The 12,102-nt window shown below is 39.2% G+C and overlaps 1 protein-coding gene across 2 annotated transcripts in view; it reads right to left on the bottom strand.

The window, feature by feature from the left end:
* Nucleotides 1-12,102, bottom strand: part of OSBPL9 (oxysterol binding protein like 9) — a 62,500-nt gene that overhangs the window by 41,312 nt on the left and 9,086 nt on the right. For both annotated transcript variants that reach the window (XM_083847005.1, XM_083847008.1), the window contains exons 2-3: nt 11,216-11,266; nt 7,209-7,287 (exon numbers count right to left, since the gene is read on the bottom strand). In XM_083847005.1, coding sequence (XP_083703131.1) covers nt 7,209-7,287; nt 11,216-11,266 — 130 coding nt within the window. The remainder of the gene's footprint in view (nt 1-7,208; nt 7,288-11,215; nt 11,267-12,102) is intronic.

Here is a 12,102-nt window from a genome sequence, read left to right as displayed (position 1 = left end):
TATGTGAGAATTATCTGGCATTTAAAAACCACAAAGGTGTTACTTCAGCTGCTTAAAGGTGTTTCAAATGCTTTAACACTAATGAGAAAAAGCAATTAAATATAAGAGCCCACTACACTGCATGAATATTCACTGTGCTCTTAGTCCGGGGGGTTAATGCAATAATTACCTTGCCACCCAAAATTGAAATTGCACTGGGGTGCCAACTGCCCACAGAAATACAAGTGTGTCTGCAGTTTAGAGAACAAAAACAGTCCCTGTGCTTTTCTCTATTTCAAATGCCAGAATCATCACCTCAGTTTTTCTTGACTTGCCAGTGAACATTTGCACGGAAATCCGCACAGAGCTGTATGTTCACTGCTGGGTGTAAGAGGGAGGAATCACTGATTGCTGAAACACTGCAAATTTACCATGATTATGCCAGTTAAGCTACTGCTACATTTTCCTAGAAGAACTAGTATTTATGGAAGAGATTACAATTTGTTCCCATACGCTTTGCATCTACAGAATATCCTTTGAAAGCTACCGGAATAATTTCCTGTGACATCTCAGGCATGCCAGAGACAACCACTGGGTACTTAAAACAATCCCAGTCCTATTTATGGCCAGTAAGAAAAGCACGCTTAACCAGTATGCAACTGCATCGCAGTGAGATTAAATATAACAATATTTGTACAGAATGTATTTTTGTGATGTCTGCTTGAGCTTATTCCTAAGACATTTTAACATCAATTTTATATATATATGTATAATATATATACACATATACTCTTTCATGGATGAAGTACCAAGAAAGAAAAGCAATTATTTCAGGGAGAAAATTATAGAATAGAGAAAGTACTAAAGACAAGAATTACGGTTTCTACTGAGGGATTTCTATCACTCAGAAAAAGGATGTATTACGAGCCCCCAAACAGGCTCTCACTTCTGAATTTCCTGAACTGCCCAGTCAGATATGACAGGGATTTTAAAAGGTTCTATTTTACAAGGACAACGAGGCAGATGAAATGTCACTACAGGAAATGCTCTCAGCCTCTACTGATTTCCCAAATACAGAGTAATTTTGTACTTTAGAGTTCCTATACTATTTCCTTTGTTGTGAAGAGATTCTATGCGTTTATATAATGCATGCCAAATGTTAAAGTACAGCATGAAGCATTATTTTTTCCAGCCTAAGCTTGATAGCATCTAAAGATTAGATATAAACAAGTTTGACAACTCTCCACAATACAGCATTTACTGCTAGCATTTCTAGGTCATGCACAGCAGTGCTTGGAACACGGAATATACAAAACACCACCTCAGGATTAGCATGCTGGTGCTTGCTTCTTTTTTTTCCCCCCCCCATGTGTGTGTCTACATGGGCATCAGGATGAAAGAAAAGTCTCGAGAATTAGTTAAAAAAAATCACTAGATTACTTATAAATACACCATACTGTCTCAAAGTGCAATGTGTGGTTTATTTTCATTCACTGTGACCTACTTACAGGCAGAACTCAGTAAAAAAAAAAGTCTATTACACCCACAGAGTCAATAGTCAATTATGCAGTCTTTATTCAGACAAACTTCCACTGATTTTTATGCAAAATTCCTGTATTTCCTCACCCTAGTTCAGAAGTAATGTGGTATCTTTACACACGAATGTGTAATTTGCCAGACGACAGAGGTGAAATTCTGACTGTACTGAGATCCATGGGACTTTTGCCACCAATCTCAATGGAGAGATTTTATCAGTGGTGCCCAGTAAGGTGGAAAAGTCACACTTTATAGACAAAGCCAAAGGGCTGTTCTGTGGTAAAACAGGTTTTTAAAGCTATTGAAGGTCATTTAAACCATGGCAAAACATGAGATGAAGCAGGGTTCCATACAAACCTACCAAAACACCGTCATTTCATTGCTTACACACTCCCTTCTACCATGCAGTTCCCACACCTGCGAGTAGACTGAACAGAGTCTCAGTACCTTAGGCCTTCCGTATAATTTTGGGGTTGTCACAGCTGTTCTTTCCCCTTCTACTAATCTTCCTCCTGATGCCATTCTCACCCACACATACAAACCAACCCTGGCTTTGGTCCGCAGGTGTTTCTCTCAGCTCTTCTCCCTCCGCCTACCGAAGGCTCCAGGGCAGCCACAAGAAACAGACGCCTCACCTTGTCCAAAGAAAAAGCACCAAATGGCGTCCTGTGTACAATGCATCAGTAACATTTATCTGAGATCTTGAGAAATCAGCTCAACTGCTGTTTCACTGCTACCACAAAACACCTGCCACTTGAACCTTCACGTTTCTAAAAACTGCCTGCCCCCGACCTAGTTCATACCATCGGTGAAAATGAAGCGGGCACAGATACTTGAAAAATGACAGCTATCAGGGTTCTTCTTTTTTTTTTTTTTTTGCATTATTTTGCTGCGGGTCACTGGAAAATAGTTTCAACAGTAGACAATTGTAACAGATGATGCTGCGGGTGCAAGAAGGAACTGCAAGAAACAGTAAAAGCACAACCACGCATCATTCCCTGCACTCTCGTCACAAGTTCTGACTACTCAAAATGGCAGTACAAGAATTTAGTAGTAAAAAGCAGGTAGACTGAATAGAGAGGATGACAGAAAAAAAAAATCATACTGCAGAAGATAAACGTAGTTTTAGTTCTCAGAGGAATTTTTGCGGTTTTGTCAAAGAGGAGAGGACCATTTCTGCCCCGGCACTTTGTGCAGCACAGACCCCGTCAGAAGATATACTGGGTTATGAGAAGGGAGGACAGATAACACAGCTCTGCCCTAAGTGTATGAAGAGACAAGGCTGGAAGTTTTGCTCTTACATAGTTGCTCATCTTCCTCTCCGATATATTAGCATTGCTGAGCATAGCATAAAGAAGAATTCACTATTTCAGCATCACTAGAGCCCCAAAATCCCTGAAAAATGTTAGGTTGGGACAAACAATACAGTCATAGTAGTTATAAAAATCTTTGAGGTAACCAGCACAGACCAAGATTTTACACCAAAATCTCTTTTCAGGCATTTTTCCATAGCATATGAAATTTAAAAAGCTCTTAAGACTTTTGGGGAAAAGGCTGCAATTCATGAATTTATTTGGTGGACAAGAGTAAAGTTCCAAATACTGACCATTTCCCCAAGTAGTAGTAAAACACAGATCTAAAGGATTACACTTTGTTACTTAATACAAACACAATCTCAAATTATGATACTGTGCAGCAATTAAGGCCTTCGTGGGCCTTATAATCCTTAAAAAAAGCTGTATCCCAAATTAACAAAAAATCCCTGCTTTTATAGCACTAAGACAACCTCTCGCTGTGCATATTTTCCTCTTTTCTCAGTTGGGATGGTAGGCACTCATAAAATAAGCTAGAAACTGGGGCAGGATGGGGAAGAAGGAGAAGTCTACCTTTGCCAGCTGACAGCACTCCCGTAATAAGAAAATAAGCTGCACTGCAACATTCGTGCTTCCTCTCTCAGATACTTTTGTGGCAGGAATAGAAGAAAGACAAAAGCTAAAGCAAAATCATCTCAGATCAATGCACTGGACCACCTCCAATCTTTCAATCCTTTATTACACAAAGCAGTGGAGACAAGACTGACTTGCCTTCCAAGGAACTGTGCTGTGAGAAAAAAAGAGCTGATTTTTCAGGTGGGAGTTTAAAAATCTGAATTTTTCTTTCTGCAAGCAATGTATGCATAGTGAAGTACTTCCCTACAAACAAAAGCCTTTATTGTTTCAGGTTAGACAGCAATTCAAATATCAACAACTCCCTTGCCAAATTATCCTGAACATCATGTTCCCACCCTTGAATTCAAGTCATGAGCATCCTAGCGAGCAGGAAGAGCAGCTAAGTGATATGAAGGACAGAAGAACTTGCTTTCCACATGGGAAGAGCTTATAACTGTGACAGTATGAATATGTTAAAAGGAAAAACAAATCAAAAAAACAGTATTTGAAGGATATGGAACTTTTAGAACAGGGACCTGCATTACAGCAGAAAAAACTATATTACCGAGAAGGAGCTTCCTGACAGGAAGGTGCATTAGACATCATCCCAAATGTCTTCAGCAACTTGTATGGATTTTCACGTCTAATCTGAACAAACCCATGAGGGAATGCTTTGAGATCTACTTCATTCGGAAGTCTTTGAATAAAGACATGACACTGGATATGCAGTATGACCACACAATCAGGAGATTAAATACATTACTTTTACATATATTTTAATATTTCTGGAGATATTCTGCCCCTCGCTGCCCCCCTCCAGAGTGAGCAGGTATCAATATTGCACTAACAACAAAATAAAGGAAACAAATCTGCTGGGCTGCCTGGCAGAGCCCAAATTAAGCTGATGGTAAAACCAAAATATGTTGCATGTTTTATTGCTCATTTTTATTCAATTCACTTCCTTTCTTTATACTCAGATGTTAAATATACAGATACCATTTGATTTATGTGCAGGGCATCATTCAATACCTGTATTTTCTTCTTTAAAGAACTTCTCAACTTTTACTAAGGCACAATATAGACACACCACGATGAAGCATTGTTGCAAACAGAATTGAGGGAGGTTGTCACAAGCAGCAACATAATATAAACTATGCGCTGGGAAGACTGAATTTCCCAAGATTCAGTGAGAGGCAAATCTTAGTGGGAGATGCTGGAGGTTTAGTGCTTCAGAAATTCACTTAGGCGTATATGGAAATAACATCCCTGTGACAAATTATTCAGGCATCTTTAAATGACTTACTTGCCCTTCATCTCACTATTTAAATCTCTGGAGTGTTAGACAGATGTGCAAGTTCAAGCAACTGATATTAAAAACAATTAACCCCCTATGAAGCTTTTCTTACATTTTCTTCAAATTCTATCGCCGCTTGTCAGCAAAATTTCACTAAGGACAAAGAAGATTCAAGTCTTTGCCAATCCATACTTAAAAGTCTGAGTATGCAAAAACATTTTTCCTCTGGAGCCTGAAAGAGAAATTGTTCCACTGCAGATGGGACCCTAACTCACAGACAGGTCAGCAGATCTTGGTGTTTCTAAAGTTCTGTCATTTTCCCAACTAGGCTCCAGGTTGTCTGGACCCCTGTCTGTCTTTGAAAATGAAAGACAGTGATGAGAAGGAAGATACTATATATTTTTTTTTAAAGTTGCTGTTTCTGAAGCACTCCTCTTGTACAAGTCTTCTTTTATAAAGGGTGAATATATTTATAGCTACGACTATCTCACGGAACAAAAGTTATATCTGAATCACGTATAGAAAAATGTTAGAAATTGTTAGGAATACCGTACATATTCTGGGAATCTATTCTATACACCCTATGTAGTCTCAGATTACATACAGCAGTATTTACATATATATCCATTCCCTATTTATGACTGATAGTCACCTATAGTTCACATAAATTAAAGCCTGTATAGTACTGAGTGAACTTAATGTAATGAACAAACACTGCATGAGGCATACAGCCCACATTTACAGTGACCCTAAGAACTACAATATAGTTCCCTAGGACTGTTTCATACTGAAATATCCCAGCACTAATATTTTACCTATCATTTTACATTTTCTCTTTACAGATATATGTATTAATACTGTGCTTGCATCATTATAATTTCCTGGGTATCAGGAATGTCATCCTCATAACATACTAACAGGAAAAGCATAATACATAAAATACTGTACAAGATCTTAGTTCTATATTAAAGGAGCATACATGAATCCTGACCCAATACAAAATGCACACAAATTGAGATTATAAAGCATAAGAGGTTGTGTGACAAAACTGGTGTTCAAAAATTAGCAATATAATTTAGAGCAGAACACTACGCATACCAAATACTATCTATCTTCTTTTAAGGCATCTGGCTAACAAAAAGAGAACATAGCACATAAGAGATATGTTACAAAAGGTATATCCCAGTAACTACAGATGAGATTTCTAGATTTACCTGTTTCAAGTTCCCAAATATTCAGCAGTATTTAGCTTCATTGTACTGAAAGACTGCCAGAGTACTGCATTCCATTACTGCATTAGCAATTAGCTTGCATTTTATCTGTTACCCTTTGGAATAGTAGATTTAAGTATTACTGTCAGCTCAGCATTACGAAGGTATGTTTACAAGGCTTAATGCAGTGAAAAGCCAGAGTACAGCAGCAGCATTTAGGCAGAACTGTAGCACAAGGAATACAGATGCTAGTGACAACATGGTGTACAATTAGTATTTATCGTTAGAAATATTCACACAAACACACCAGCATTAACAATAACTCCCATTTCCAAATCACTGATTTAAAAAATATGTACAATACAAAATAGACTACAGAATCATTCCAGTTGATAAAAATTAATAAGACTGCTCACATGCAAATGCGCCTCTTGGATATTTACAGATTCCAGCTCTATTCAATTATTTAGCTACTACATTTTAGAGGAAAAGCAAAAAGACTAACAAATGTTACTTAAAAATTATTTTAACAACTTCCCTAGGATTTTAACATTAGGGAAGGAGAAATTCTCTACACAATAGTATCACAGTATTTTATCCTACTGCTGCAAATAAAACAATTTAAGGAGTACATAATAATGATAATAGTACCTTACCCTTTCTACCGGTGAACCATAGCATGCAATGACGAAACATAGCAGTGGCAGATGGCATTGGTGTTAGTAAATGTGAATAAAACGATAATACCAGAGAAATGGTGACTGGCAGACAAGACACAGAAATGTAGATGAAATGAATGCAAGCTGGTAAATCTTGAAGCAAAGCTCCACCTTTAAGCCAAATGTTGCCTCTAGTCTCCTCATAATTGAGCATTAAGTTCTATTTGGATACAAATTGCAACCTTCAGACCAGTCTTGATTCTCTTCATACAGAAATGCATAATTGTATCTTGATAACGAAGATCAGAAATGTTTTGTAAGCGGAACCCATAATCAGAAGCCAATTACTTTTTCCCCTTGAGTCATTTATTCTTTACATTTTAAATCTCCAAATCCTGCCAGAACTACAGTCTCTTTCTAGCACATATGTATCCACTGCAGATGCAAATCCCTGCCTAACCTGCAGCACCCCTGGATCCAGAATGTTCTCAGTGTGCTCATTCATGCTGTTCTGTTGCCAAACATTTAAAATCATCCATCAAATACAAGTGGAATCTATTATAAGAAAAAAAAAAAAAAACAATCTCTTCTTTCAGCTCACCCTGAAAATGGAAGGTTTTCTGATCAACAGTTATTGTGAAGGTGCTGTCGTCCTCATCGTCTATACCAATCACAGCTCCCTGTGAAACAAAGAACAAAATCCTGATAAGGCAAGCAGTGACATCAGCAGCATACACTCTATCACTACACCACCGGAATTTAAAAAGCATTGACAAATTAGAAGCACACTGAATACAGTAAAAAGCAGGAAGATCCTCTGTTTAATTACAGGATGTAAGTCAGTTCTTTAATAGAATAAATTTTTTAGTTGCAGAAAAAAAAAACAAAACAATAATTATTTGGAAAACTTTATTATTTTCTGGATGGTAATATGAATCTTTTACCTTTGTAATGGAGATGGCTTTATGCTACAGCATCATTATAGTAAATAGTGTTCTACTATTCTCTACTACATTTCAACTTATATTTTAAAGAAAAGTGGGGAGCAATAATTTATAAGTACTTTCCGTGTCTAAAAATACCAATTCATTGATATGCGACAAAAAGAAACTCTTGACCTAATTTTATCTGCCTCTCTATAAAAACAATCATTCCAGCAAAATGAATTCAGCCCACCATGTCATGTCACTAGCACACTGCCTGATCTCATTTCCAGCCCCTAAGTAAATATCAACAGTAAGCCAAGAGGATGCATCAAAGGCGGCTAGCTTTGTCTTCCAATTGGTGATGAATTTTTAGGAGGAAATGCAAAGACTACATAGAGTTAAAGGCCATCTGTGCTCAACTATTTACAAATCTATCCACATCTTCTGCCACTCCTTCCCCTTCCCCCCAGTACATAACAAACAGCACAGTTTCACCCAGGGGAGGAAAACATTGGAAAAAAAAAAAAAAACACAACCTTTCCAGGCCTCTACCGCCTCTCAGTAAAATTATGACATTTAACCCCAAATACTTCAAAAATCCCCAAAGGATTTACTCAGTTTCTCTTTTCCTTTCCCAGGAGACACAGCATCAGGCTCTGTTTCATCCTTCCCCCCTCCCACAAAGCAGAAAGACACCACTGGAAGGCACGTGCTTGAAGGGTAAATCCCGCTCTTAAGTGCAAGTAAACAGCCAGCGACGGGCCTGCGCGCCGGCCCCAGCAAGTGCTGGCCCCATTTAGCCAAGCGGGGCCCAGCAGCAGCTGTGTAGGGGTAGGTATGTACAAGGCCTGCCCAAACAGAGGAATTGGTTTGGTACAGACCCAGGGGCAGGGAGATGTGAATCAATCGCACACGTCCTTCCCAGCCCCTGTCAGAGGTTTCTGGCTCATTTGCGGCTGGGCCCGTCGCAGGCACCTCAAGGCCGCGGGAGGAGCAGGTCCTCTATGGGAGCAGCACCAAGCACATGCCGTAGGATACACGGCAGGAAGGGATAGCTCCAAACTGCTTCTTCCCCTCTGATGCCTTACGTGTACCACGTAACTGCTCCAAAAGCATACTTTCAGGCTTTTACAGGCTTTTCAATGACAGCTCTGTGATTTCTATACAAGAGGCGCCCAAGAAGTACACCTGTCCATGGCCATTCTGAGTATTTTTAGTACCAGGACATTACAACAACCAGATGACCAGCCATTACGTTCTGGTAATCACGCAGTCTACCAGTTACATGACATTTCTGGCCAAATTCATTTTGCTAGAATGTTGCTTTTTTTTCCTCAGTAGACCTCAGACAAAAAATGTCTGGCGTTCACTTAGCAGGAAGTCAGAAGATCACCACAAATCGTACCAAATCATGGTCTGGTTCCTTTACACCTGCTGTGTCAAAAAACTGTAAGTCACACACCAAGAACGTGGTATTCTTTCCCAGATAATGTAGGCAAAACTAATGCAAGGCTAAGAAGGCCAGACTGGGACAGCTGAGTCCTGCCTCCATCCCAAGTGGTGGAAGGAAACTGAGGAGCAAGAAGCGCGCACCGCTCTCTGATGCCTCAGCACAACGCCGCACAAAGTGCATAAGCTCTGATTGCAGCACTAACGCTAAGAGTGAGCATAAGCAGAGAGGATGCTTCTTTTGTTATACAGAGAATACGTATTGTCAAGTGAAAGAAAAACTAGCACATGAAACTTGAAGTGTTTATTACAGAAAGCTTAGGCAGAACCTAAGCGTAGTACAAATGATAGATTCCTCTACAAGCACACCTTCCTAAATACACCTTGACAGTAAACAAAAGAGAGAATTTGAAGATGAAACTTCATGGCCTACGAAACATGAGTATAAAACACAAAAAGGCAAGGAACGAGCTTTTAAAAATCCATTCAAGAAAAAGGAAGGTATTTTAGGCAAATTGCTTAAATTACATGCTTGTTTATGTTCACACCTAGAGTTACAAATCAACAATTGCTCTCAACAGAAAACCTCTGATAAAATTTCAGATTGCAGAAGCCCATCTGTTCAGCTATTGGTATCATTGTCATCTGTCAGAAGAGCTGTTTTACAAAAGCAGAAAGACAACGACCCCTTCCTCCTTCACAAAATAAACCCCCACACACATTCAGATAGAGGAGTCAGCAAACCTCAGCAAAACACCTAAGAGTAATCTGCTGTGGGAGAGTGGCAGATGGGGAAAGAGAAAGGGATTGTTTAATCTTAAATGCATATAAAAATGAATAATGCAATGTTGAACAGATTGTTCACTTGTAATATTTCCTAAACTGACAGGCTGAGGCCAACCTCCACGTTTACAAGCTCACAACACAATTAAATCAGGCATGCTTTTTCAGACTACATTTTTCTACACAATGCAAAAAACACCCACGAATCTTTGGGAACGTAATGTTGTAGACAGTGGTTTGAGTTTACATTACCCTTTAAGAAGTTATGTATTATGATACCAGTACCCTAAAAAGGCTAAAGTGTAGTAAAGTCATCTGGAATCCAGATGAATGGGGATTCTCTGTATGAATCTCAAAAGTTTGTTGAGACCCCTTTGTTAGGCCCCCAGAAAGACCAGAAAGTGGTTAACAACTGAACAAAGAAATAACTGGAAGAAAGAGGGGCAGAGTTCTCCTGCAATACTCATCAGATTGTGACAATCAGATTGTGTGACAGATCCCCTTCTCTGCAATTTCTTACTTCAAGACTCAAAATGCTCTCATTCATGCCCATTACCCTCCTAACTCATTCCCCCTATTTACATCAGCATCTCACAAGACCACTGCATATTGGAGCCAGAGACTCTATGAGAAATGGGAAAAAACACAGCAAAAGGACTTGTGCAATAAAATTTTTTGGTAAGTGCATGATCACAAAGTAGAAACTGAGCATGTGCAAAGCCATTACAGAATTCCTGGCTCTCTGCAGTACCGTCACTTCAAGCTACAAGAGCAGCATTCGCAGCTGAACGTCCCAAGCCAGGACGGGTAACACTCAGCTTTCCCATGCTGTGTCTTCCTGCTTCTGTTTCCCCAGCGTGTAACCTCCCTCAGCTGATATTTCAAAACCCTTCTTCCTTCCCTTTCCACTCCTCTTTTGTTTTGCTTCTGTAAAGACCACGTGCTGTGTGACATTACTACACAGCACTACAGTACCCTGAACAAAGCACAGGCAAGCAGCAGGATTAGAGTGTCCAAACTAGCAGAACGGAGGGCTCAGGAACAGAATAAAAGCAAACCAGGACAGAAGGAATGCAGTTTTGCAACAACTTCTGTAGATACAGAACGTATCTATATACATACATATCCAAACACACAAAGAAATGAGAACTGCGAACAGCACCTTTTCTGCAGCATTTTACTGCCAACCCATCGTACTCTGTCCTATGATGCTTTTTCAGACAGTGTTTAAAATGCATAATGTTTTTATATAATATATAAAATAACAGAATGCAATTAGCCCAGCATGTCATTTGACCTCTAATGTTTTCCATCTTTAAATACTTTCACTATTTCAGTATTTCGCAGAGTCAGGAATAGCACCTAAACCTCAACAGTCTCCTTGCAGTTCTCTCCAGTAGGCCATATTATCCGCAATAAGTCAGTAAGTACCAAAGAAAATAATACTTACCCTGAGTCTAACACATCCTCGGCGTGACCCTCTCATCATCTTGTCTTTTGACTGAAAAAGCAAAAAAACACATCGCTGGATTAACAAATACAGTAAGAAGTGCAAGGAGAAAGTTATTCAAGGCAATTAAGAATAAAGCACGTTGGTATAATGTTTTATTGACTGATAGAACAATCTCTGTTTCAAACTAGGTTAGTTCTGACACGAAAGAGAGGACAACAGCATGGTGTGACAAAGTAATCCTTCCAAAAAATAAGAATACGATATCATGCTGCAAAAAAATTTCAGAGGTATGTTGGAGAACTACTTAGAAGATGCAGTCTGCACCTTTACAGAAAGAAGATATGAAGAAAGACACTGATTAAGGAATATTAAAAATTGGCAGAGTACTGATTTACATCTTCCTCCTGTCTCTCCTACTCTCAAGAAAGAGCCCATATAACAAAATGTTTCTGTCAGAAAGTTCCCCATAGTCATTCCCCTTTATACACACATAAATGTCATGTTCAGACAAGTTTCTATTTCCTGTTTTTATTCCAAGAGTTAGAAAAGTCATGTCTACAGCCATTCAAGTGATAAGATTGCAGACCAGAAACCAGGATTCCTCTGTCCAGAACCAGTGCCTAAACCTGTAGCCTAGCCCACCTCGCAGCTAAATTACTCAATATCTTCTTTAGTAGCTCTGTTTGAAACACCGACTAGCTAATTCTAAACATCCCACTCACTGCTAGCTCAAAACTGTGATCTTAATCTTTCAGCTATTCCCAGCACTGGCTAGGGTAGATTTTGTCAGCACCTGTCTGCCAATGCCGCGTTACTGGGCACTACTGGCAAGCCCAAGTAGCACACACACAAACCTGTTGAGATAAATAAAAAGGAAAGAAAAC

Source organism: Anser anser (genome assembly GCF_964211835.1).
Source record: "Anser anser genome assembly, chromosome: 8".
NCBI lineage: Eukaryota > Metazoa > Chordata > Aves > Anseriformes > Anatidae > Anser > Anser anser.
This window is presented reverse-complemented; position numbering and strand designations above follow the sequence as displayed.